Genomic DNA, 27,877 nt, shown 5'->3' with positions numbered 1-27,877 from the left:
TGACTCATTCTAACTTTATAACTGATTTCTCTCTTGCTGCCTGTCTCATCTGTCCTTATCCTTGTCTGCACTGCCACATTTTGTCTTGAAACACAACAACAATAATGCAAAATAATGAAGAAACAGCCAAGTCTAATTATGATAGGATGCAGATGAATCTTATAGCAGTACAAACAAAAGGCATGAGCTAAAAAGAAAGAAACAAAGGAGGTGAATTGATTCAAACAGATTGTGAAAACACAACTGCAGGAATCATCTTGCAGTTGTTCCTCTCCTTATCTCTCTCTCGCCTTGTCTTCTGTACACCAGGTTAAACAATTTCCCAGCATCATGATAACTGGTAATTTACCATGTGTTTAGCTGGCTATGCAAATATGTGTATACCTGTTTGTGTCAGTCTGTGCCCTTCAGCAAGAATATTACTGAATGTAAACATAGGGATAGAAAATCCTGCAGTGGCTGCAGGCTAATTGAAGAGATGCAAATGGTCTGTGTAGTTTTGATGTTCAGGAAAATCCAGCTCTTTTCCCTAAACTTCAGCTCAACTTCCAGACATATACAGCCTTCTCTAAGCTAAAAATTTTAGTTAAATAAAATGACACATTCAGCTCACAGATTGCATCATTAAAGATTTTTTTTTTATATCACCCCAGACAATCTATGGCATTAACTGTTTCAAGCAGTCATAAAGTTATGAGTTCAATATTTTATTTATGGACTGTAGCTACCTTTTTGTTCTGTATTAAGCTGTATGAGAGATCTTGCTGTTTTGCTGATCATATTAAAACTGAAATTAGTATCACTTTACAGTTACTTCTTAAAGGGCTATTGTGTAGGATTACGGGGATGCTATTTTTCTATTCTTCTCTATAGAGTGGTTAGATAAAGGGAAGATCATCTTTCTCATAACCTGAGATGTTCCACTTCCATATTTCTATAGTAACTCAGAATGAAGAACACAGTGAGTTACTCAAAAGGGCCATTTTACATTTTAATATTCAAATTTGGCCACCACAGGTTATTGCATACCCTTTAAAAGGGAGGGTTGAATCTTTAACCTCACTGGAGGTGACATCAGTAGTTTGGTTCTCAGTTGCACAGGCCTGGAGACCAGTCAGTGACCCCAAGCAATCACCAGTCACTAGGGAAAAAATGTGTGTTCCCTGACTGGTTGGCGAGTGGTTGCTGGCTGTTGCCAAGTGAAATTGGTTGCAAAGAGGGTGCTGCACCAAAAACCTCCCTGTGATTACTTTGGTCACCTGTAATTTGCATGGACTAAATCAACTCACTAAATACTGGACAGGCAGTAGTAAAACTTGCAGTCTTAGGTGCAGTGTAAACAGGAAAAGGAGACTGCCTTCAAAGTAAAAGTTGTAAAAGGATACAACTTTTCCTTTGACAGTAAACAGTCTCTGCTTCCAGTTTGCGTTGCAGTTTTCATGTTCACTACTGCTTTGCAAGTAGTTGGTGAGCATTTGTAGACAATTTGGTGTCTTCCATGCAAAGTACAAGTGAGCAGTCACAGGGAGATTTTTGGTACAGCACGGTATACCTCTTTGTGACCAATTTTGCCTACCTCCAGCAGCCACTTGCCAGCTGGTCAAGGAATACACATATTTTCCTAGCGACTGGAAGTTATCAGCGGTTTTGAGGCCTATGTGACTGGGACCTAAGATTCCCACTTTTTCAGCTAGTTCAAAATAACAGCACCAAGCTCAAGGACACGTGGATGAGTAGAACACAGGTACCCAGAAACCTTTGGAGGGTGGGTGTTAAATGGTTAACAAGTGGATGAAACACTGTTTTAATTAAGTGACTCATCTCTGTTGCCACAGTGAATGGTGGCTGGTCGACATGGACAGAGTGGTCTCCGTGTAACAGCCGTTGTGGAAGAGGTTTCCAGAAAAGAACCAGGAGCTGCACTAACCCTGCCCCTCTCAATGGAGGATTGCCTTGTGATGGACAGGCTATACACAAATTGCCCTGCACCACACTATGCACTGGTATTCTATTCTATTCTATTCCAGATTGTTTAATTTGGAATGCTTCTTTCCATATTGTAACCACATACGTTTGTGCTATTTTCATTTGTCCTGTGCTCAGCTTATACATTCAGCTTCTACATTCTGCTTTCAGTTTCTGTCCTTTTATATGTGTACTTCCCCATGCTACATTTTACAATGTTTAGGAAATAATTGAAGCCGTTATCTTCAGTCTCCTCTTTCTCAACCCTAGTCTTTTCTCTGTCTCTCAATCCCTTGGCCCCAATCCTTTCCCTCTAGTGGATGGTGTCTGGACAGAATGGAGCAAGTGGTCAGCCTGTGGAACAGAGTGTACACAGTGGAGGAGGAGGGAGTGCAATCCAGCTCCCAAAAACGGCGGAAAGGACTGTGAGGGTCTCGTACTCCAGTCTCAAAACTGTACTGATGGACTCTGTATGCAAAGTAAGTGGAAAAATAAGATTCAGAAGAAACGACACATCTCTTCTAAATGCATTGTAGTTCTATCACATATCAGATCTAGCCATGAGTAGGCCAACCCAAACAAATGTCTAGCAGTGTCTGCTTCAAATAACAATTGATTTTGCAGGAATCGACCCTAATTAGGCAGACCAATGAATGTTGACACATGGTCAGATTTTTAGCCTAAAGCAGAAGTCATGGTGAGTGAAGTGTAACGTGGCAATTACTGGGTTAATTAAAAAAAAACAAACATATCAATTAAAAAGAAAAAAATCATAGCTCCATACTATATAGTTAAAATTAATAATTGAAATATGATTGTAATATTCAAGATGATGGTGTCTTTATTGTAGGAATTGCAAACTGTAATTTCATTAAAGATATTAACACATTCTATTTGCAAAGCAAGTTGGTGAAATTGATTCTCTTAGAACACTGGGATGTCTTATTCTTGATTCATTGAAGTTGTGTCACATATCACATCTTACAGTGCGAAATGAGTATGCCAATTCAAATAAATGTCTTGCACTGTCTGCTTTTGATAAGAATTGATTTCACAGAGAGCTAAGCTTTAATAAGGCAGGCCATTTATTGTTGTCAAGTGGTCAAAAAAAAAAATTTTCCCAAAGGCAAAAGATATCATGAGGGAAGTTTAGGAAAATAATTAATAGGTTCATTTCAACCACTCAATATTTTATAACTAAAAGAAAGACTGACTTATATAAGGCGATTGCAACACCAATATTTGTTCATTTAAAAAGCCGATATAATGCCTGATATTTTTTTTTCTTTCAGGCACGTGAAGCGTAAATTTCGCTAACATTTTTTATGTGTAATTATTTATACTAAGATAAACTAACTTTATGCACTTTTAAACTAATAAGACACTAATATTGTCACAACAAGTTGCTGAATATTCATTTACCCTCAGATCTGCTTCCAAACATGTGTTCCACCCTCTGGTGGACAAACTACGCAGCAGTAACACTCTTAACATGGTTGGACGTTTTTTGTTTCTCTCGTCTCTTCTTTACTTTTAAAATTTTCATTTATGCCTGATACCGATAAATATGCTATATAGTCAAAATGTTAATATCCACCGGGGTCTACACTGTTTGTTTGGGGAAAAAAAAAAAAAGTTATTTTCTGCCAGTACATTATCCGTATTTTTGCGGAATTTTATGGTCATTTCTGTAAATGGTAAATAGTAAGATTTAATGCACAGTTAAAACAATAATAATAAGGAAAATTCCCTCATTTTAAATTAGCATACTGTACTGTGTTTTTTACAGATGTGTTGTGTAACCTGAAACAAATCTTTTAAAACACTGTAATGTTGGAGATACTGTGCTTTTATTGTAAAACTTGCAAACTGCTGTTTCCTCAAAATATTATTTAACATTTGCCTGAAACATTAGATGTGAAAAAAATGTTTTTCCTACCTGTGCAGTTTTTTCTCAGCTTTTCTTGCCCTCCTTTTGTATCTCTTCATTTGTGTTCTTCTTTTCTCTTTATTCCTATCATAATTTCCTTAATTTCACCATTCATCCTCCTGTTCCTTACATTTCTGTCAACATTCCCTGCCTTTTTCTAACAGTCCCTCTATTTTTATACCTCAGTATGCTAGCCTTCTAGTCCCTCTTTCTCCATTTTATAGTGATTTGCTCCTCCTCAACCCTTCACTTTCTTCCTTTGTGTGGAGATTTATGGGAGGGTTTTGAATGTCTTTATTAACCTTCCACTTACCACTTTCTTGTCCATTACCTCAGCCAAAAACACCTGCTTCACAAGGAAAGTAATGATAAATAATGGTGTGGAACAATCATCCAAAATCCCGCCACCACTTCTGACATCATAAATCATAAACTTTAAAATTGCATGGAAAATGTGTGCTGAGTCATAATGGTACAAGCAGCAAGGTGTGTGTGTGTGTGTGTGTGTGTGTGTGTGTGTGTGTGTGTGTGTGTGTGTGTGTGTGTGTGTGTGTGTGTGTGTGTGTGTGTGTGAGAAAGATCATTTTCCAGTTCTGTTTCCTCAACTGTGAAAATTATTTGTGGCATATCAGTCAAAAATAGGGATAATCTTTCTGTTTGTTTTGAATTGGTTCACAAAAAAATAGATTATGTGAGACATTTATTTTATTTATCTGATGAAAACTTTACCTGATGATAAATACTGTAAACTGACAAAACAGCAAATCATAGTGTCACTCAGAGACACACTCATTTGAAAGCTATTGCATTTCCTTCAAGTTTTTAACTTTTTCCTTTTCAAGGAGAAAAGAGCCTCACCTGTTCAAATCCATGCTTCTTCCTATTTGTAATCTTTCCCCATTGTCTCTCTATTTCTCATTGTCTCTTCTCCCTCTTTCTTTAGCCCAGTCAATTAAATGACATTCACATATATTGCCTAAAGTACACTCACTCATCCAAATCATTGAATTGAGGTGTTCCGATCGCTGCTATGGCCACAGGTATATAAAACCAAGCACCTAGGTGTGCAGACTGCTTCTACAAACATTTGTTAAAGAATCGGTCACTCCCAGCATGGTAATGCGATAGGATGCCACCTGTACAAGACCAGTTGTGAAATTTCTTTGCTGCTAAATATTCCACAATCAACTGTTAGTGGTATTATAACAAAGTGGAAGCCATTGGGCACGACAGCAACTCAGCCACAAGGTGGTAGGCCATGTAAAATGTCAGAGCAGGCTCAGCAGATGCTGAGGTGCATAGTGCGCAAAGGTCGCCAACTTTCTGCAGACTTACTCTGCAGACCACTCCAGACCTCAGAACCTCATGTGGCTTTCAGATTAGCTCAAGAACAGTGCGTACAGAGCTTCATGGAATGGGTTTCCATGGCCGAGCAGCTGCATCCAAGCCTTACATCGTCAAACACAATGGAAAACATTGAATGCAGCGGTGTAAAGCACACCGCCACTGGTCTCTAGACAGTGGAGACGTGACAAATCATACTTCTCCATCTGGTAATCCAATGGACGTGTCTGGGTTTGGCGGTTGCCAGGAGAACGATACTTGTCTGACTGCATTGTGCCGAGTATAAAGTTTGGTGGTGGTGGTGGTGGTTTGCGGGGGGTTATGGTGTGGGATCCTTTTTCTGGAGTTGGGCTCAGCCCTTCAGTTCAAGTGAAAGGAACTCTTAATGCTCCAGTTTGGGGATGGCCCCTTCCTGTTCCAACATGACTGCACACCAGTGCACAAGCAAAGTCCACAAAGACATGGATGAGCGAGTTTGGTGTCTGACCTCACAAATGCACTTCTGAAAGAATGGTTAAAAATTCCCATAAACACTCCTAAACCTTGTGGAAAGCCTTCCTAGAAGAGTTGAAACGGTTATAGCTGTAAAAGGTGGGCTGACATCATATTAAACCCTATTGATTAGGAATGCAATGTCACTCAAGTTCATTGTGTGAAGCCAGATGAGGAAGTACTTTTGGCAAGAGTGTGTGTGTGTGTGTGTGTGTGTGTGTGTGTGTGTGTGTGTGTGTGTGTGTGTGTGTGTGTGTGTGTGCGCGCGCGCGCTGACCCAAGATACGTCTAACTCTGGTTGAGACAATGGTTGCAAACAAGGTTCAATTGAACTCAAGATTATAATCTTACTTTGAAAGCATTATAAACTGTTTGTGGCTTCCCACTGGGTAATTGGTTTAGGCTACATTTACGGCTCATGAGGTAGACCACCAATCAGAAGGTCAATGGTTCGATCCCAGCCCACATTTCAAAGTGTTCTTCAAACACCAAATTAGCCCTGATTCATCTATCAGTGTCACTGTGTGCATGATAGTTAGAAAAGCACTTTATGGCATGGGATAAAACACTGAGCGAATCTGTTAATGTGGCTTGTAGTTAAAAAATGCTTCGTTAGAGAAATATGCTATATACATTAAGTACCAGTCCAATTACAGTCTTACAGATAACTCTCAGCAACGCATTTCTGATTCTGCTCAAGGAAAATATTTAGACTTTATCACTGAACACAAAAGCCTCCAGTGAACAGAGTTGTTACGTGTGTGAGGATCTTCTTTCAGCAGCAAGAATGGAGTCAATCATTCAATAAATAGTCTATACCATGAGCAATGGAATAATATGAAATAATTCCCTAAAAAGCTTTGTTGTAGGTATAGTATTGACAAATCTTTCTGTAACTGTAACATGGTACATGTATACTGTACACCCGACTCCAATCCATCTAAAAGATTCCCTGCAGCCTGTAAGGTATGGCCATAGAATATGGGATAAAACCAAGGGAAGTGCAGGCTTAGGTTCATTTCCTGTGATTGATTTTCTGTCTTTAAATGGCTGCACAAAGATGGGTTTATGTCAGCACTAATGTTTCAGCTGTTTTCTATGCATTAGGAGTAATCCATGATTGTGCACCAGGAGGGGTTCCTGCATGCAAAGCATTTTTTTCAGATAATATATATCTGAAAGGTATGGAGTGATTCTCGTTGGTTTATGAATGACAGCTCTTTTAACATGTGGCCTTTAAACAGGCAGAAACACTTCATTAGCATTGCATGGCAATAATTCCTATTTGCTGGTTTTAAAGGCTTTAAATTGTAACTTTGAGGTTTCAAGGCCTGATAATTTAATCTCAGTGTTTGTGTGTGTGTGTGTGTGTGTGTGTGTGTGTGGGGGGGGGGGGGGTTGTAATATTTAAGATAGTTATCTGTAATTGACTTGGTGCTCAAAAGTACGTTATACTCCTTCTTTTCTCTTTCTCGATCTCTCACCACCAACACCTTTCCTTTCTATTTATTTCTCACTCTACCATCTCTTGCTGTCTTTTTTTCCTAAAGTCTGTAAACCCTGAGAGGTATAAATCCATTTGACCTTACTTCTGCGCTGTATAGAGCGACTTCTCTTTGTGTTTATGTTTTTTTCTGAAAGTTATACCTGTGTGTGTGTGTGTGTGTGTGTGTGAGTGTATGCATTCCTGTCTGTTGCAGACTTTCAGAGCTGTTTGTGTTGTTTTTGGGGGGATTTTTTTTGTACGTTCTGGCCTGTTGACATTTCTCTGACACATTGATCAGGATTCTTGGAACAGATTCACTCAGAGCTCCACTGTGTCATCCTTGAGTGCATAATGTTTCACTCACTGCCTGCTCTGTGAACACACACATGTGTGAATGTGGATGCTACTTAAAAGTACCTAGATGTTCTCGCGGTTATGTAACATTAGTGTTTGGGAAAAAAACTATTGTGTTTGAGTTTTGTCATGCAAAACGATCAGCGGTGTCAGCAGGTACTGCACAGCATCAAACCACCCATCTCTCCACTGAAAGCCCTGTTCTTCCCCTTTTTGTTTCTTCTCACTGTGGTCATATTGTCTTATTGTTTCCAGCACAGCATGTTGGCTGTTTTCTGCTCCTCATCTCAAAATCTTTGCCCTCATCCACTGTGCTGTGGTTCTTACAGAATTGTTTAAGCTTCATTTTAGAGCTGCCATATTTTCATTATTATTTGTTTGAGCAATCGTTTTATAATTGAAGTATGACAGATCTTTATCGCAGCATGCCTACTGTAATCACTGATTCAGATGTTAATCATTGTGACATTTCTTGCAGTCAAATAATTGCAGCCACTTGCTTATTGTCTTATATGCCTAAGCAAATTACATCAGGAATGAAAATTCCTCAGCAAATGTAGCCCGGCCCACCTGCACAGCTACCATACATACACACAACATACCATATTAAGCCCGTCATTTGTGCAGGTCTTACTGTTTGTTTATATGTGCTTGTCACCCTACTTAACCTTGCCAATATTTCTTGATTTTTAGTGCTGAATCAGTGTGTTCTACGATCAGCTGGTCTGGCAAGATGCTTTTAAGTGCACCATGTAGCTATGTTGGCTTTATCAATTATACACTAGCACTTCAATTATACATCAGTACATGATTGGTTTGTGTGTCATAGACCTTCTGTCTGGCATAACTAAATGGACCACTCAGCATGACACAGCAGTAACTGCATGCAGACAGTTTCTCAAGATAAGATAAGATAAGAAAGATACTTAGATACCTATCACAAAAGTTTGGAAATTACTGTGTTACAGCAGCCAAAAACATGAAAACGGTGTAGCTCAATAAAAACATCATCACAAAACAAAATAGCCTAGAAAGTAAAAAAAAAAAAAAATCAAAAGAAGGAGCTAAATAAAACACTAAATGCACACTAGTGAAGAGCCCAGTAAATCAAAACCTACATATATTGCAATAAGCGGACCATCTTTCCTTGTGGCAGCGAAGCTGAAACAGGTGTCAGACAAAAAGCACCGCTGCTCACCCAATTATAATCCATCCTAAGTGAATTCAATGCAGAGAGAAAATTTTCTCTGCAAGAACAGTAAGATTGACAGCTTCCACAGGTGGCAATTTAATATTGAGGCCACAGAAATGGTCCTTCATATTACCATGGCTGGGATTACACCAATTTTCAGAAGTAGTGCAATCTTTCCCCATTTCTTCTTGCTGCTCATATTAATGTACATGTCCATCTAAAAAGAAAAAAAAAAAATCCCAAAACCATGTACAGTCACACTGTGGTCCGGAAAGTGAGCGTAGCAACGCTTCAATGAGTCACATCATACTACATTCAGACTATGCCCTCTGGGTCTTAATCTACACTCACAGCTCATCCATCCTATCTAAGGACCACTCATAACCCCTGATAATAGCTGGAGCATACAGTTTATATTTTCTTCTCTTAGCTACCCACTTAGCTTCAGCTCTTAAACCTCATCATTTCCTCTCTCGCTCCTCCAGGATTACCAGACTGGAGAACGGCAGGACTGTCAGTACAGTCGGCTGGTGAAGATTCCTTGTTGCCAAGAAAAACCACAAAGTAGACTTGCAAAACATGACTTCACAAGACTTGGAAAAACAAAAAGTAGCAATTGCACCTTTGCATTAAGCACAATGAGCAACAAAAATCAACTATTGTATGATAAAGTCATTAAAAGAAAATCAAAAACAACTACAGGAGCTGCCTGATCAGGCTGCCACTCTGAACAGTGCCAGGAAAAAAAGGTTTTCTTCCATTTTTGGATACTTAATATGATTTTACCTACTTTATATGTTTGCTTTCAAATGTTCATTAGAAAGAAAGAGAGAAAGAAAGATCTAGTCAAGGTCTGTGCCCTGTCATGTGTGTCCCATTTTGTTTGACTTATTTTTTTTTTCTTTTCCCTTCAATCATCATTCCACCATCCCTTTCTTTTCCCATCCCAAGGTTCATTGTTTCAGAAGTCCACTGAGCCCAAAGAAAAGAGTGAATTGGGAATTCCATGTAAGTTGATGTTTTCTGTTTTATCATCATCCGTTTTCCTTTTGTCTTTCTTATCTCAGTCTTTCTTTGATTGAGCATTGACCTTTGTTCATGCTTTGTGTTTTATTGTTTCATGTCATTTTATATTACCAGATAAGAGCTTTGGTGTTGTCTTACATCTGTTGTCTTGATGTATAATCATCTTGCTATGCTAATCAAACAAGTCTGAAAGCACAGCAAAGTCTACAGGCAGCAGCGTTACCAGTTCTGAAATGTAATTCTGTCCATAGACTAATAGTGGTGGTGTCTTTGGTTCGCTGTGTACTTGCCCCTATACAGACATGTACACACCAGGGTTATTATAGTTAACGAAAACGAACGAAATAACGAAAACTGAAATTGAAAAAACATTGTCGTTAACTGAAATAAATAAAAACTATAATTAAAAGGAAAAAACGATAACTAATTAAAACTGAATTGTGAGTTTACAAAACTAACTAAAACTAACTGAAATTATTGATAAACTGACTTTCATTTACTTGTTTTTTTTTTTTTTTTTTAAGCCTTGTGGATTGATATGAAATCATTTTTTCCGCTCTTCGAGTTTAAGCTGGGAGCGCCACAGGACAACTGTGTGAGTGCGCATGTGCGTGCGCTCACCGCGCTGGTCCGCAAAGTAATGGCTGCGGTCTGCCGAGAAAGCGGCAGAGTCCCGTATGGAGGTTCTTTGAGTACAAGAGCACAGATAGAATCGAAAGTCTTGTTGTGGATGATGAAAAATGTGCGGAACACTTCTCAGTCAGGAAAAACCAGCAACATCAAAGTCCACCTGAGAAGCGCACAGCGGCTACAGAAACCGCTCTGATCCTACCAGGTAACCTGGCCTGCACCTCTGAGAAACGGGACTACTTGTCGGGTCCACGCAGCCCAGAACGTTGTGACTAAACTGCGCCCTTGTGCGTTTCCGGCTACTTTATCAGTGAGAGAATAACAATCAGGAATAATAATCAAAGTATCAATATAAGGACTCACAACTGTCAGCAAATTCCTGGTAGGAGACTGCTGAAACTATGGAAATAGACGTGAAGGAATGAAGAAAGTGAAAAAAAAAACAGGGACAAATATGTTTGCAGCCAAAAAACTGAGCACAAAGAGCGAGGACCAAAAAAGAAGTCCCAGCCTGCTCTGCACATAAAACACCTGCACACGACCACAAGGTAATTAACACACAATCCAGCTACACAAGCATAAATGTGGACATGAGGTCGGCAACTTCCGTAGGTTATGTACAGAGGCTGCAAAGACCCTGCAAGTTTAATTAGCGAGCATCTAACCAAGCTAGCTCCAAAACAGAAGCAGCATCAGGTGGTGAGAACATCAGGATGCAGCTGGATTTGAGCTTTGACTCCTTCAAAGAGTTTGTTTTCGTCAAACACCACATGTAGGTGCTGTTATTCTACTGCACTGATGCTGAAGTTTATTGTGGAGTTTATTGTAGAATTTATTGAGTTTGGGAGTTCATGTTTTTCTTTGTTTCTCCCTGTTGATGTTCATGTGTGTCCTAATTATTACACATTTAGCATGTCTTGTGAACAGTTGGCTGTTGAATAGGTTTCTTTAAACGGTATCTTTTGTCAAGTTTTCATTACACAATAGTCACTTTTGCGCCTTGAATCTTGCACCTGATTAGGTATGAAAATACTAAAACTAATACTGAAACTAACTGAAACTAACTAAAACTAAGCATGAAACCAAAAATAAAAACTAATAAAAATGAGAAAAACCACTCTGAAAACTAATTAAAACTAACTGAATTAAAGAAAAAAAAAGTAAAAACTAACTAAAACTAAACTATAATGTAAAATCCAAAACTATTATAACCCTGGTACACACAGTTTAATCCTCAACATTTCTTATCGTTTTGTGTGTGTGTGTGTGTGTGTGTGTGCGTGTGTGTGTGTGTGTGTGTGTGTGTGTGTGTGTTTCCATCCATTAAACCACAAGCGAAGGCTGCAAAACTGTACTGGTGTTGATTTTTAATATTTCACCCCTGTGATTTACTAGTTTAGCATAATCAGCATCTAATAAGCAGTTATAGCTATAGGTGGACTTGAGTTACCACTGTAGTACAATTTTACTTGAACCGGTTGGTTAGATATGTCATACAAAAAAGAACGTTAATATCATATCCTTAAGTTTATGGGTTATGTGTGGATACATGGTTTTATGCTATTATTTTGCATATATTTACATGTTGTTCGTTTTGTATTGGACATCTAGTGAAGCGTAACCAGCCTCCCACCATTGCAGGAGTTACCTCTTGAGAATGAGTGCGCCCTAATGGCGACAGTTTCCTTTAATTAACTTGATTCTTTCTATCGTTTTGTCTTATTGCAGTGAATCGATTCAGCATCAGTTTACTTGATTCACAATTTGTGAGTTTGTTGCAGCAGTGGCCATTTGGAGAGTAGCCAGCCAGCATTGAATCATTGCCAAAGTAGGCAATTTGCCTTCGTTCTGAACACTTACTTTGTGTTTACAAGCTTATTTGCTCTCATAGAGCTCAATGTGCATCAGCTATGGACACTGAACCAGCTGAAATTTTCAATCAGTTCTACTGAATCAACCCTCTGAATCTCCTTGAAGTATCATTTACAGGAAGGCACAAGATTACCTGACAACGGTAGTACTATTTTAAGAGGGTATGGATGCTTCTTAATGAGTAATGAAAAGGATAAATAATGAATGACAGGATTTAATAAATATATACATCAGTTTTACTTGCTATCCTACTCTGCTTTTGATTTTCCTCCACCATTTCTTTCCATCTCACTTGCTGTTACTTACATAACGACAGAATTTATTACAAGATAATGAAGTAGACAGAAATTGAGAGGTGCACGAGGCAAGAGGACCTCTGCCACTTGTTATTACTGTGCTTATTCTCATTGCAGGGGCTCTCGTTTTATCTTCAGAAAGATCTATGAGTTTCTGTTATGCGTTCTAATGACTCTCGTTCAGGCTCTGCTGAAACAGTTTTATCCTTCTGTGTTTTGTTAGATGTCTAGTCCTAGATAGATAAAGATACAGAGAGCTAAAAATTAAACAAAAGCAGGCATGCCTCATTTAATAGATTTTTACTGTGTTTCATTCAGAAATGCAGTCAGTAACATAAGCAATGGGGAGGCTTCATAAGTGGCTTTGAGACCCACTAATCACTAATCTGGTGACCAACTATTTTTTATTTGGTGAGTTGGAACACCATATTAAGTAGTATTAAATAACACAGTGTCCATTAAAGAGTCTCTTTAAATCTCACATGAAAAAAGACAGACATGTATGTCAACATCTTTGTTTCAGGTTCTGTGCACACCCATGCCTTATGCCCCAACCGTTTATACCTTGTCTAAATGAATAGGTGCTGAGATTTCTCTTTTCAATAAACTTCAATCAACTTTCGCCCGTTCCCTTATTAGCAAGGAGTCACCACAGCGGGTAGCTCTGTATGTTTGATTTGGCAGATTTTTACACTGGAGCCCTTCTTGATGTAACCACAAAATAATTTGCGGCTCCTCCCGGGATCGAACCTGGGAGCTTTTGCATGTTTGGCAAATGTGTAAACTACTGTACTATAGAGTTATGGAAATTCAACCTCAATGCCAACAAGAATTCCAAGACAATGCCATCTTCTACCTGTCTGTGGTCCTCCCACATAAACTCATCTTAACAACATCTGTGGGTCAGTCACACCTATAATAAGTATCACAATGAAATCCCTTGTTTTCCCTGTACGGTTGCATTGCAATCCCTGTTGACTGCTTCACAAGGGAGGACAGCTGATGGCTGATCAGCTGTTAGCACATGATTGTTCATGAATAAAGGCTGAAAAACTCAAAAAGCAAATGTCAGCACAATTATCATAATTGTAACTGCTTCATTATGCATTTGTATTGTACCTTGTTTGTTTTGTGAAAATGTGATTTAGCTGTTATGTGAATAGAGATTGGTGGTATTTTATTATTCATAATTGTAGCCAGGATACACTGAGAGAGGTCATAATGTCCCATTCAGTTACATTTCATTAAATATCAGTAATTACACTGTGTTACGGGGTTAAAGAATGCATGAGATCTAATGACTTTCTATGCACAGTTTGTTCTAGTCATACAGTAGAATTACACCTTCTGGCTTTATTGCCTTTCGAGTGATTCTATATTTTATTTCTTGACACTTTTAACCATGAAAGGTTTTTTTCCCCCCAACCCTTCTAAAACATAGAAACATAGCAGCCATTTCTAAATGTGTCTTACTCCTTCTCTTTTATTCACCCCTAACAGTTACTTAGAACAGATGCATCTGCCAGGAGTTGGGGTTGGTGTCCGCATGCTCGTGCCAAGCAAGATCAAAAAGGCAGTTGAATGAGTTTCAAGTAGTGATTGTCCACAGTTCTGCTTTGGATGCAGATCACAGAGAAGATAGAGACGAGTTAATCTGAGTTATCCTTGTTTCCCCCTTCTTTAAATCCTCTGCGTGGCAGATTGGACAGACTCCGAGAATGACAAAAAGCTGAGCCAATTGATAGACAGTGATCCGTGCTGAGCGAAGGTGAGCCGGGGCTTCTGTTCAGCTAACCCGTGTCTGTTATCAACTGGATGCGAGACTGAGTGTGTATAATTACTGCAGATTCCTCAGTCTTCAGGTTTATTTACATGTAAGCACACAAATACGGTGCCAACTATATGTCACTAAATCCCAAAGATAAAGTAAATTCGGCTCCAGCAGTTATGATACCTTTTATTACTGACCCACATTAGCAATCAGCATCGTTCAGTCCACACACAAACATGCACACTATAATTTACTGAGTTGCTCAGACTGTGTTCCCCAAAACAAAATAGTAGTACTGGCAAAATCATTACCCTTCAACCTGGAAAAGGCTGATGGGGTATTGTTGTCACCCCACCGGGCAGGCAGGCAGGCGGCATGGACACCCAACTTTCTGAACGCAATAACTCGAGAATGCGGTGACGTAGGATTTTTAAATTAATACCATACCTCCATCTACTAAAAATCTCAGAGGACTTTGAATCTCAGTGTCAAGGTCAAAGTCAGAGCTCACGTTTGTGGAAAAGCTCAAGAAAGTTATGACCTAAGATTTTCAAATTGATACCATAGGTGCATCTACTAAAAATCTTGAATGAATGTCTCTGTATAATATGTAGCTATACCAGCGCCACTGTTTCAGTCTTTTGACAAATGACATTCAGAGCTTTTTCCCAATTTGCATTCAGTGAATTTTCATAATGATAATAACTCTTCTGCTGTCAGATTGCTGTAACTGTGTAGATTTTCAGGCCAGGGCACAATTTGAGAGCAGAAGTGTTAAAAGCTGTTCCACACTGCTTTGATTTTATGTGAACAATGTTCCATCAATATTGCTGCACTTTGTAGTCAAAATGATGAGGTTCAAAGGACTGACTCAAATGGTGCATAGATTTAAGTGTTTAATTTTTGTAGTATTTGTTACCAATTACAAATAAGGAGAGTTGATGTGTTTAAAAAGACCTTTGACAAATTACAGGTAATGATGTATAATCACTGTTTGGTCATGTATACTGTCATGGCAATGCAGGTACAAATACATTATGATAAAGAGAGCATTCATACATTAAGGCTTAATAAATTATGTTCGATTCTGGTGGCATCGGTGTTTGAGAGGTGACCTTTTAATTGTATTTTTACACTGATAAGCATTTCAAAGGTGATACATAAAATCTGGGGTTTTAAGTGATTGTGGTTTTGCCAATAAAAAATGACCAAGGGGTCTGAAACTCACCAAGCAGCATCGACATAAGCACAGCTTTTTTTAAGCTTAGTAAAATATCAGTACTCATTTCCTTATGGGGTTGGAAAGACATCTTTTTATGTTCTTGCATTCACTTAATAAACATGTCAGTTGCGGTCAACAGTGTGTAGTTAAAATTTTGAACACCTGGCGAAAGACATGACAAACAATAACACAAAAATTGCTTGCTGCTTTGTCATTTAAAGTGACATGATAATGCAAGTAAGAATGTAACTTTACTTTTTTGGGGTGGGTGTGCAGCCAAAGAACATTTGACATTGCATACTTAAGCATGGCATAAATACAATGTTCAATTTTGTTTAAGTAAGGTCTAACTAAAATACTGCAGTGTCTAATCACTAAAAGAGCAAAATAATCTGGATTTTGTGTCATTCTTTGGTACAATTTTCCATCTGAATCTCTAATACCAAATACCAAGGTCCACTGAATAATTAACAATCAAAAATCTGTCACAAAATTGCATCTTTAGATCACTTTTTGTCAAAAAATGGCCAAAATATGTTCAATTATACACATTAATAATCTTTAAATTCCAATTCTTTACTTCTTTACTGAAAGAAACAAAACACACTCAAGTGCACAGATGTGTAGGGGAAATTACAAAGACTTACAGTCATTTCCTGGAGACTGTCATCACTCTAACCACATCAAACCCTTGCCTAAATTTCATCCTCACCCTTAGACCAAGTGTTTATACTTTCATGGTTTCAAATTTCATGGTTTAGAGTGTGAAGACTCGCTGTTTGTCCCCAAAAGTGAGTTAGATCTCCACAGCTCAACTGTATGCCTCCAAAACCTGTGTAACGCAAACACTCACTCACCACTGTTTAATCTTTAAGTGCTTGCATGCATATCTGATGTGTGTGTGTGTGTGGCCTATATATTATTATTAGTGCGTGCATGTCTATGCTTCCTGACCTTTAGAACATTTTGTCTTCTATAGAGAGGCTGTCAGGTAGCACTTCCCAGAGCGTCACAGATGGGGTGTTTAAATGTTTGTTTTCCTTCCCAGGTGATTTATTCATTATTTAATTCCTTTCTGGTCTGCCTACTGAAAGGTACATACTTTTAATCTAAATCCAATTTAACTGGCCGTGCTGGTGATTGTATTGAACATGAAACTGCTTGTCAGGTACGGGGGGGGGGGGGATCAGGTAAGGGAGGAAAAGCTCATGAGTTAGATGTGTGTATGTGTGCATATTTTTATGTCTTTATTGTGGCCCATAAAAATGAACATGGGTGTGCATCTATCAGGAAAACTGCACTTCTTTTCCCATTTTGTCACTACATGTTTTTTTTATTCTGGAATCACAGATTATGCTTGGATACACACAAACATCCAAAGACGTGATTCATTCATCTGAGTTTGGTCAGAAATGCACACCCATGTCCAGTTCCTTTTTCATTCTTAATCATGTCGGAAATGTATAGCCTATTATGTACGTTAGTCAGACAACAAAAGAACATCAGAATTAAAGGTGCAATCAGTCATTTTTGAGGTCATGTTAAAGAAAAAGGGTGAAGGGGGGTCCCCTTCACCAAATAAGTGAAAATGCGAAGGAAAGAGACAACACCACTGGCATCTTAAGAAAATGTCATCCTATTCCTCTTCACCTCAAGCCTCATCTCCTGAACTGAAGTCGGGGCTCTAACACATTAAAATGTGCACAAACGTGCTTACTTATTTTGGATATTTTTACAGTTACTTATTGTCAGCATATTGGTCATGAGACCCTCCTGTCTTCAGACAGCTGACAACGAGCTGGTTAAACAACAGCATCAGCTGGTTATAAGCGAACGCTATGCTAGCTAATGTTAGGCGCGAATGTCCTAAAAACCACACTTGCCCTCTGATAAACAGTTTCATACAGTGTGAGAATGTAATTAGAGTTTATTCAGATTCCAACAACATTACATCCACTTCAAAGACAGTTTCATGAACGCTAAGAGAGGCAAAAACAGCAGCGCTTACTGACAGAAAAGTTCAGGATATTCTCAGCAACTCAGCTCAGCATCGCTGTTATCGGTCAGAATTGAGCTTCACTGACTCATCGACTTGTATTGGACTCTTGACAGCTGAGGTAAACAGTTGACTGAGACCCTACACAGATAGGGAAAAACTCTGTGGCGAATCAGGTACGGAGGCATTTTGCTGTTTAAGTACACTCATTACAGATGAATGGTGGCCAGAGTTTTTGCAGTGACTCAGCGTGTAAAATACCACAAATTAATTAATTGACCATATCTGTTTTTTTATTTCCTAAGTGTTGATATTATTCAAATATGTTCAAATATAGTGTGTGCAAAAATTTCTTTTTTACACAAACAGTAGTAGAAACACACTGGCCAGGGGTGGTCATTATGGGGTACAGTCTAAATTTAAGATTTTTGATATTTTTTGGCTGAATAAAACATGTTTGTCCTACAGCAGCCACTGTAGCTAGGATTCTTACCCCTCCTTAATTGGGATAAGAACATGGAATTAAGCTGACTGCAATCTACTGACATTTACACAGTGTAACTTTACTTTGCATTTTATGTGAAACCACAATCAGAATGAAAGACTAAAGAAATGGACACAGAGTTTGGACAACTTGAGTGCTCAAGAAGAGCTTCTGTGCATTTGTGCGTTTTTTCATGTTTCTAAAATTGTCATTATCACTGGTAGAGAACATGGCAGAGAATATATATTTTATTATTTAACTCTTTTATAAGATATATTTGCAGTCTTTTAAATATCCTTTCCCCCCCTTTTTTCTTTGTATGATTCTCACTAAGCACCATTTATCAATACAAGTTTGTCATATTGTGATGGTTGCCTGCAAGTGAATCTAGGACAAAAAAAAAGGCAAGAAATTAAAAAAAAAAAAAAAAAAGCATTGGGTATCGAGCAGTTGTATGTAGGTTACTCAGGCAGGTGGAAGCTCTAATGGGACATGTTGTTTCATTCATCTACAAATCAAACAGATGGAAACAGAGGGAGTCAGAGAGAGGTGTGAGTTACTGAGGGAGAGAAAGATGTAAGAGAGATGGGATATAAACTGATAGAGAGTGAAGAAAGGCTTTTAAGTCCACTGAGATAAAACAAGTTACAGTCAGTGCATACACACTCAGATGCGCTCAAACATAGATATATATTTTGAGAACACAGTGGGCTATAGCCTAGTTAAAGTGTCCCAAAACACTGTAGGAGAATGGGATAAGGAAGACCAAGTTGAGAAGTGATACTTCTTGGGGCTTCCTGACTTTGCATGTGCTGTGAAGTTCTAGACCTTCAAGTTAAAGTAGAAACAAGATAAAGTTTCTTTAAATAGATGGGGATGATTATGATCATAATTAAGATCAGGGAATCGGTACTTAAGAGGATTATCCAATTCTATTCCCCTTTGGCAATTGCAAGGACCTTGATAACAGGGCATCTTTACACAGCAGTAAAGTTAGGGCATCTGGGAATTTTCAACAGGCAGCATCAGAAGGAAAATTGGTAACTGTATGTCACAAAGCCTATTTGAGGTAGACTTTGAAGATTTAAAGGTGGTGCTCCATGTTTGAGCTAAATCTGAAGAGCAGATATTTGGCAGCTATAACAAACACACACAGTGCCATAAATCTCGTCGTTAAACACAGATCGGGGGTTGTAATCACGAATTATACGACTGTTTCCCTTCCTCTGCCACAGTGTGGTTTGTGTGACACATGAGGCATGGCCTTTCTAAAGTCGATCTGGACAGCAGCATTCAGTCAGTAAGAGTGTTCAGGTGGAGGTAGGGACAATGCTTTAGTCTAGGACAGTATTGACTTATCTGCAGAGCGTTGTCTGTGTTAACTGATGAGTTGTTTTCTCTATTAATGGCAGGAGAAAGAAAAATAGCCACCACAATACCAGCCCAGAAGTGGCATATTTACATTTTGCCTCACAACCGATGATGCCGTTTTCTGTTGTATAAGACAAAGTGAACATTTTTATGTTCTCATGTGAGAAGTGAAAGCTTAGCTTAAAAATGACTAAAAGGCTTGATTTACAAAAATGAAAATGCTACTGATTAATGGCACTTCCTTATGGATCGAGATGAATTAGCAAACTTCGGTAATTGATTCCTGAATTAAATTCAACCAATCGCCCTTGTGATAGCCATAGCTTCTTTTCTAGCACTATAAATGCACCAAATTGAAAGCATCTGCACAATGAGAATAGGTGATTATGACGTACTGTATGTTTGTGGTGAATAAAAATTTTAATCTTTCTCCCTTATGCTGCGTTTTAAGACATTAGGTGACAGAATGTTAGCGAAATACGTCTTCCTGTGACATAGTTAACACTGTGGTGTTTTCAGAAAGATCACATTTTTTTTGTTCATCTCTATCTCGGACTTCACTTAAAAAAAAAAAAAAAAAAAAAAAAAAAAAAAAAGGGGGAAAACCTGGCCCTCCTTTTCAGTCCTCTAGGGACACTAGAAATGGCTGATAGCTCCCTCAAGTGGTAACTAAGCAACTAACAGCGTCACAAATGACCTCTCTACTATGAATATGTGTATCATGCTTTAGCATATGTGAGTGTGAATGTTTGTGTGCCTCATCAAAGGATTCTTTCATGCATAATCAAGTTCATGCTTTATGAACTTGTTCTGATGCGACAACAGCAAATCCTTTAGCACATGACTCAGGCTGTTTGTAGCTAAAAGCCTGTTATCTGCCTCTCAACTTTAAGGGCGGATTAAAAGGAGGATTCCTATACTTTTCTGTTTTCTTAATAGCTGCAGACAAATCCCCTCCCACCAGCTACAGAGGACATGATTATGAGCAGTTCTTTAAGAGTAAGAGTACACTAAAAGTTTCACAGGCACTTTCATATTAAATATGTAGGCTTGTTTGTTTTGCTGCTTTGAAGTTCAAGTGCATTCCTACTTCCTTTGCCCCATTTGCTATTATCTTCTCTCCTCTCCTCCTCTCCTCTCCTCTCCTCTCCTCTCCTCTCCTCTCCTCTCCTCTCCTCTCCTCTCCTCTCCTCTCCTCTCCTCTCCTCTCCTCTCCTCTCCTCTCCTCTCCTCCTCATTTCCAATTATTTTCTGTGCTTCTTTGTTTTCCTCCTCCTTTCATTCTCATCCCTCTCCACTCTCCTTTCACTTTATCAGCCAACCTCTTCCTCTCCTTTCAGTTCATTTCTATTCACTCATCCTCTGCATATGTGTGATCTTTTTCAGAATTCTGTCCGCAGATTGCCTTTCCTTCCAATTACATCCTTATCCCCGGTGCTCTTGTTTCCTTTCATCCTTTTTTCATTTCTTGTCCTCTTCATCCTTAAGTGTGTCACATACCTTTCGCCCATCAGTTAAAATTTTAGTTCCATCTTCCGCTTTAAGATACCCTCAAGAATGACAATTTCACCATTGTTTTAGTCTCAAAAGAATTGAAAAAGGATGTTAGGACCCCCCCGTAAAATAATTAACAGCCTTATTAAATTTTAAGATTTGGTAATTTCCTTTTTTTTATAGGTGTCTTTGTCTTTCTGTCTAGACAAATGATCATATTACACAAGCTGGAGGGCTATTTAAAAGGTTCATTTGAAATTAAACCTATAGTACTTGTCTTTTGAGTCTGAACTCTATGAGGTAAAAGTGAAACTGTCAAACACAGATTATGAATAACGGTCATAAAAGTATTTTGTTCTGTGTTACCACCCTGCTGCCCCACAAGTGTTAGCTTAGCTGTTTATGTTCGCTTAACTTCTTCTGTTTCTCCTAAGAAGGTTTTTCAAGTGTAAATGGGTCTTGCTTTATCAATATCTGTCTAACATGGTGTCTCTCTCCCTCTCTCTGTGACCCCTCTAGCTGCCCCGAGTACAGATGACGTGGCACTCTATGTGGGCATTGTGATCGCAGTGATTATGTGTCTGGTCATCTCTGTCATCGTGGCACTTTTTGTCTATCGCAAGACGCACCGTGACTTTGACTCGGACATCATTGACACGTCGGCACTAAATGGAGGCTTCCAGTCTGTTAATATCAAAACAGCCAGATCAGGTAATGAGTGTCACAGAGTGGAAATACAAAAAAATATATACAGAATGATTATATCTATACATATTAATGTGTATCCATCATAAAATAAACAGTTTTCTTTCTTTCTCAGATGCAATGCCATCCTTCTACAGAAAAGAATACTTGCAATTAGAAAAGCCACTAATTACAATAAAGACAGTACAGCACATTTATTTCATTTTCAAACTATCTTTGAAATGGTATTTGACTGCAGTGAAATGCTTTAGCCTGTGCAGCTGCCTCAATGGCAAATTTATTTGAATATTAGAACGACAACAAAACAGCTACCTTGGGATGGTTGGAGACAGGATCAGGGTCACTTTGAAACCTTTAAAGTATGGTACTTCCATCCATATTCAGTGTAATACCTTTAATAGATGGCAGTCAGCACACCCTCAGTTTAGAAAAAGAGACAAGGCCAGTGAAGCTAACAACATATTTTAGCCAACTTTAAAAAAAAAAAAACATTCTGTCAGTTGGCATTTATGCTTTACTTAGAGTATTTTGCTGAGTTTCCTTTCTCAGCTGGTGTATTGGTATTCTTTGGATTTTTGGAGTTGAACTTGCATGTTAAAACACAGACGTCAAAGAATATATGATGAGTGCAGTGGTAGACCAGTAACTCCCATGATTTTCTATGTAAAACTGCAGATTTTGTCAAAGGAGTCTGGTGGCTTTGAAGAGAACTTTAGTTCCTCTCTAGACGGAGCTGTCTGAAGGCAAGATAAAGAGGAAGAATTTCAAAAAATCCAGTGTTGGTCAGGCTCTTCATACAACCTCACTTCAAAATATCCCTGCTATCTTCACTTTAAACTGATTCTGAAGGCTACTCAGGCTAGTCAGACAATTACTGTTAAGTAGGAACTTGACGGCAAGGGTCTGCCCTTCTTACACTCTGAAAGAGAGCACTACAGTTTCTCCTAGAGTATGGGTTACTACGTGGATGATTGATACAATAGAGAGATAAATACATAAATAGATTGATAGAAAATAACAGATATGACCATTTGTCAATTGAAATAATGTTATGTGTCCCATCCACTTTGGAGCTTTGACACTAGTATAATTTTGTTTCATTCCTCTGCTTCCTCTGATGGTTTGGATCAATCTGTCTTTACCTGACACTGCTCTCTTCCGTCAAGGAGTCTCTCTCTGTCACTCTCATTCTGCTCTTCACTTTTTTTTCTCTCTCTCAACCTTCATATCTGCGCGTTCAGTTCAATCATATTTCCTGTTTATCAGCATCCTCCACTCTTCATCCCAGTCTCCTGTCTCTGTCTTTGCTTAGCTATGTCTCTGTCTTTCCACCGCGGTGACTCCAACCGCAACAGACACTCCCTCATGTTTATCTTCCTTTTAAAATGGAGCTATATTTCACTCTCTGCTGTCTGTATTGTCATTTCTTCCTCTCTGGACATGTCCACACACTTAAAAGCTTACTGGAAAAGCCAGGAAGAGGAAGGGAATTGGTATTAATCAGGTATGAGTCAACAGATGCCATTAACGTCTAGTTATTCTTACAGGAGGAAATGATATAAACACCTTGACTTTAAGTCTCTTAATATATACAGTCACAAACACAGTAAGTGGAGCTACAGACAGACAGTGTACTCGTACACTCCCACAAATTTGAACTAAATACTCTACATTAGATTGCTTAAAATAAACTAAACAAGCTCTCAGCTTGTTTAGTCAACAGTACTTCATGGTCTCCATTTGGTCAATAGGAAACAAAGCATTTCTGAGAGGAGTTACATTTGCCAAACAGAGTTGGCATTAGTCTTGTTTAACTGTCAGATTTTATAACCTTTAAGCACCTTTTACATGATATTCAAATAATCCAGGGCGTGTGTGTTTAAGTGGTCATTTGTGGCTGAAAATTCATTTTTAAATTATAGTATGCAGGTTGAGGGTGTGCCATGCAAATTGGTAAACAGCAGGCGAAAATGGTTGTGCATGATTGTGCGTGTGTATCTGTGTAGAAGAAGGGTAAACATGCTCTTATGTGTAGAGTCAGGGTGACATTTTATCAGTAAAGCATTAGGATGCATGTCACTCTGTGTTGAGGGACCATTTCCGATTACAATTAATGAAGAATTATGTCCCAGCGTGTTTTTCTCTCTCTGACTCTCTCTCTCTTTCTCTGTCTCTCTCTGGCTTTCTGTTATTTGTTAATTAAATTTCAGCAGGGATGATTTGGCAGGAATACCCGCTGGCTTTAAGGGTAAACAGCCTGGTGATAGAGAAAAGGAGAGTGTGATAGGCGACAGATGTGTGTGTGTGTGTGTGTGAGAGAGAGAGAGCGCGCGCACACATATATGTTAGTGATGGTGGAGGGGTGATCATAAAGGATTTTAAAATTAGAATGAATGGGCCCTTGGAGAGAGCAAGATTTCAGACTCTGCACCCCCCCAAAAAATAGTCTGGTACAAACAAATCAGGATTTGTTCCCTAATAGGTAACTAGTCTTCTTGTGATCTCAGTCCCAATTAAATCTTGACTATTTGTTGAATTTTCTGAGAGGGGTTTGTGTAGAAGTAAGCTCTGTTGTGCTTCTGCCCTTAGGGTAGCTTCTGTTCTTCTAACAGGGTTGTAGCGAGATGGTTCAACAAAACTGTTACAGGGCTGCTTGAAGCACATTCACTTGAATTGCTGTGGTGAAGTTAAGTAAATCTCCATCAGCAGAACCACCTAAAAGAACTGAGGCTAACATTCTGGCAGACAAATATTGCTGTTACTGTGATGTCAAAGCATTTGTAAATAATTAAACTGTAAATAGCATTTAGCGCCATGATTACAAAATGACAATTTGTTACAAGAGATCAGTATGTATCCTAAAAGAACAGCACTGATGAAGTGTACATCCACCTTTTCATAATAAGCACAACAGGAAATCTCAGAGACTTCACATATAGTGCACGTGGTGGATGTTTGTGGTGTGTATATCAGCCTGTGTTTTATAGTGTGCGTGCTGTTGGTACACAAGGCACATTTGCATGTGTGAGTGCTTTTGTAGTGCCAACATATGACAATGCACTAGTGTTTTATTATGACAGTGCTTCTGTGTGTAAGTGGGCTGCTTGAGTGTTTGCTTGCAATACATCAAAAGAGTCAAGATTCCTCCATTAGCATACGTCAGCTGTGCCAGCTTAAGAGCAGGGTAAAACATTATGATATACACAGACTCTAACTGCTGCAGAATACATTTTGTAGCCTCAAATCAAATCTGATTCAAGGAATACTTTGTTTGCTTTTATTCATTTCAACTTCACTGATTAAAGGTGACAGAATTGTTTATTCAATAAGGTGTGTTAATCCATGACTTTGTTTATGGGAGACTTTGTAACTTTCTGCATTTATGATGAAAGTGAGCCGTCTCTCTGTGTCTGGTAAAGTCAAAAGCTTATGATGGCTAATGAGAAAGAAAAACAAATGAGAGACTCTGAATGTTATGCAAAGATTTTTTGTGCCTTTGGTCTGTAAATACAATTGAGATGACAGCAACAGATGTAATTTAAAAAGTATCATAGTCGTAAGATTTTAATAATATCAGTAAAATTAAAAGCCCTACTGGTCTGAGATTGATGTGCCTAATAGTTTTTAGGGGTTTTTTGAATATTGCTTATTTCTATTGTAGCACTTGCTCGTCTCTAAATAAGCATCATAGCTGTGATACACACTACAGTATATGAACAAACATATTGGGCCACACCTTTTAATTTCTGAATTCAAGTATTTCCAGTCCCATTGCCACAGGTGCATAAAATCAAGCGCTTACCAAGCATTTGTGAAAGAATGGGTCATTCTAAAGAGCTCACTGAATTCGAGCGTGGTGCTGTAATGGGATACAACTATTGAAAAGGTCAATTTGTGAAATTTCTTCCCTCTGAAATATTCCATGATCAGCTGTAAGTAGTATTTTTGAAAAGTGAAAGCATTTAGGAACCACGGGAACTCTGTCACAAAGTGGCAGACTAGGTAAAGTTATAGTACATAGAGTACGTAAGAGTCACCAATGCTCTGCTGACTCAATAACTACAGAACTCTGAACCTCCTCTGGCATTTACGTCAGCACAAATGAGTAAATATGCGGTTTATAGTAAAGTCAGTGAAGTTTGATGGGTCTTGCTTGAACAGCATGAATCTGTGGTGTGAATTTGAAAACACCCTAGCTCACATTGTTCTCTAGTTATCAAAGTCACAAGATTTTCAGAAAACATGATCTCTGACCTTCACCTTTAGGTCAAGGTCACCAAAATTCAAACTCCAAGGCTGCTGAGATTCAAGCTCATTTGAGATTTTTAGTAGGTGAATCTATGGTGTGAATTTAAACATTCTAGGTCACATTGTTCTCAAGTTATGGCCAATGTTAAAGTTTATGTGGAACAGGCTGCCAACGCCAAGGCTGTGACAATAGACTTTTTCTTCGGAACAGCCGAGCTAAAAAAGACTAAACTCTGGGATAGTTTGAAGGTTTTGGTGCTTTTTGAGATGAAGTTCAAGTCTCTTGCGCTCTTTCTCTTTCCCTGTCCAGCAGCCATGACTAGTCCTTCATGCAGCCAGGTCATGCTCCCGTGTACAGCAATGTATTATCCCAGACACCGATAGCTTATCAGCAGCCTTGCCTACCCTCTTCTTACTCCCATTTTTTCCCAATTCACTGATCTTGCGACAACTTCTACACATCTGTCCCCAGCTGCACAAACACATTGCACTTTACATTGCTAAAGATTTAACTTAGCCTCTCTGTTCTCTGAACCAGTCTGATTTCATATTGTAAGTTCTCTCATTAATCTACTATGCTTCTGTCTCTCTTCCTGTGCCGCTTTACTCCTCTAGCTGATCTTCTGACAGCTCCTCCTGACTTGACAAATGCAGCTGCCATGTATCGTGGTCCAGTGTATGCTCTTCACGATGTATCAGACAAAATTCCAATGACCAACTCTCCTCTCCTGGATCCTCTTCCCAACTTGAAGATCAAAGTGTACAACTCTTCTGGACTGGTCACACCGCAGGATGATCTCGGAGGGGACTTCACATCTAAACTGTCTCCTAAGGTAATGCTACCCAACAGTAAATCCTATATCTTTTATCTTCTTCTACTTCAAAGCATTCTGTGTGATCACAGTAGGCTATTCCCTCCTGTCTGTATTTAAACTGCAAGAGCAGAATGAGAAATTCTAAAACACAGCACAGCTACATATGTCTTCCCAGTCACATGAAGACACAACACACCATTAGTATACATGCAGCTAAGTGCCCCAGTTTCCCTTCTCTGCTCTGTCAAATACACGGCATGCATACTAGAGTCAGCTGTCACAAATACAGATGAAACCGCTCAGGTGCTGTCACCCACACCTGTCCTTAGGCAGTATGAGGGCTGAACTCACCATCTTTGAACGCTACACATCAGTGGCCACCTTCTGATGATTTTATCTGTTTTTTTTTGTTTGTTTTTGTTTTTTTTTTAAATATTCATCCCTTGCTGTGTCTAATGACTGACCTTGCTGCGCTAATTTGAGGAATTATTTTGTGTTTGTTTTTAGGCCAACGTTCAGCATTAGCTCACTGGAGTTAGTTCTTGTCAGCTTTGTTTGATTCAGGAGTAAACTAGTGAATGTCAAGTCCTTAATTTACATTTCCCAATGGACATTTTGATGAAGCAATGCAGAGCAGGTCACATTTAACTAATTACGCTAAGGTGGTTATAAGCCACCCTCTTCCCCACGCAGATGGAGATCGTACCTGTAGCATCATAATGGACAGAAAAAGAACAACATAAAAAGCACGTTGATCAGCAAAGTCAAATTTTAGTAGAAAAGAGGCCAGTAACAAGGTTCCATGTCACGTTCCAACGACCTGTACAGGTATAGACTGACACACTGAAACGTCCTTGGATTTTCATGAGCTTTTGTGGGACTGTGGGTGTTTTGTTTTGTTGTTTTTTGTTAGTTTTTGTTTGTTTTTATTGGGTTGGGGGGTGCGCTTTAGAATACATTTTCAATAAGACCCGACATGAGCTCTTTTAGAGAAATTCCATCCTTTATGTATAAAAGCAATCTGTAAAAACTTCATAGACGTATAATGGCACTTTCAAAAGTGGGTTTTCTAATGTGAATGTGGCTCTGTTGATTTTTAAGTGTGTATGAGCTTCTGTCTGGAGGCTGCGTGTTCTCCCTGTGTTTCTGTGGAACTTCTTGGGGTGCTTCGGTTTCCATCTGCA

The 27,877-nt window shown here is 38.8% G+C and overlaps 1 protein-coding gene across 2 annotated transcripts in view; it reads left to right on the top strand.

Annotated features, from left to right (window-relative positions):
• unc5ca (unc-5 netrin receptor Ca) overlaps positions 1-27,877 on the top strand; it is a 200,977-nt gene that overhangs the window by 158,349 nt on the left and 14,751 nt on the right. The window contains exons 6-10 of one of the 2 annotated variants that reach the window (XM_030737329.1): positions 1,836-2,003; positions 2,283-2,444; positions 9,715-9,771; positions 21,445-21,636; positions 26,494-26,711. In XM_030737329.1, the coding sequence (XP_030593189.1) occupies positions 1,836-2,003; positions 2,283-2,444; positions 9,715-9,771; positions 21,445-21,636; positions 26,494-26,711 (797 nt within the window). The remainder of the gene's footprint in view (positions 1-1,835; positions 2,004-2,282; positions 2,445-9,714; positions 9,772-21,444; positions 21,637-26,493; positions 26,712-27,877) is intronic. The other variant, XM_030737330.1, reaches the window with a different exon arrangement.

Source organism: Archocentrus centrarchus, chromosome 9 (genome assembly GCF_007364275.1).
Source record: "Archocentrus centrarchus isolate MPI-CPG fArcCen1 chromosome 9, fArcCen1, whole genome shotgun sequence".
NCBI classification, from domain to species: Eukaryota; Metazoa; Chordata; class Actinopteri; order Cichliformes; family Cichlidae; genus Archocentrus; species Archocentrus centrarchus.
Note: the sequence above shows the minus strand (reverse complement) of the source record. Positions and strands in the feature narration are given on the sequence as shown.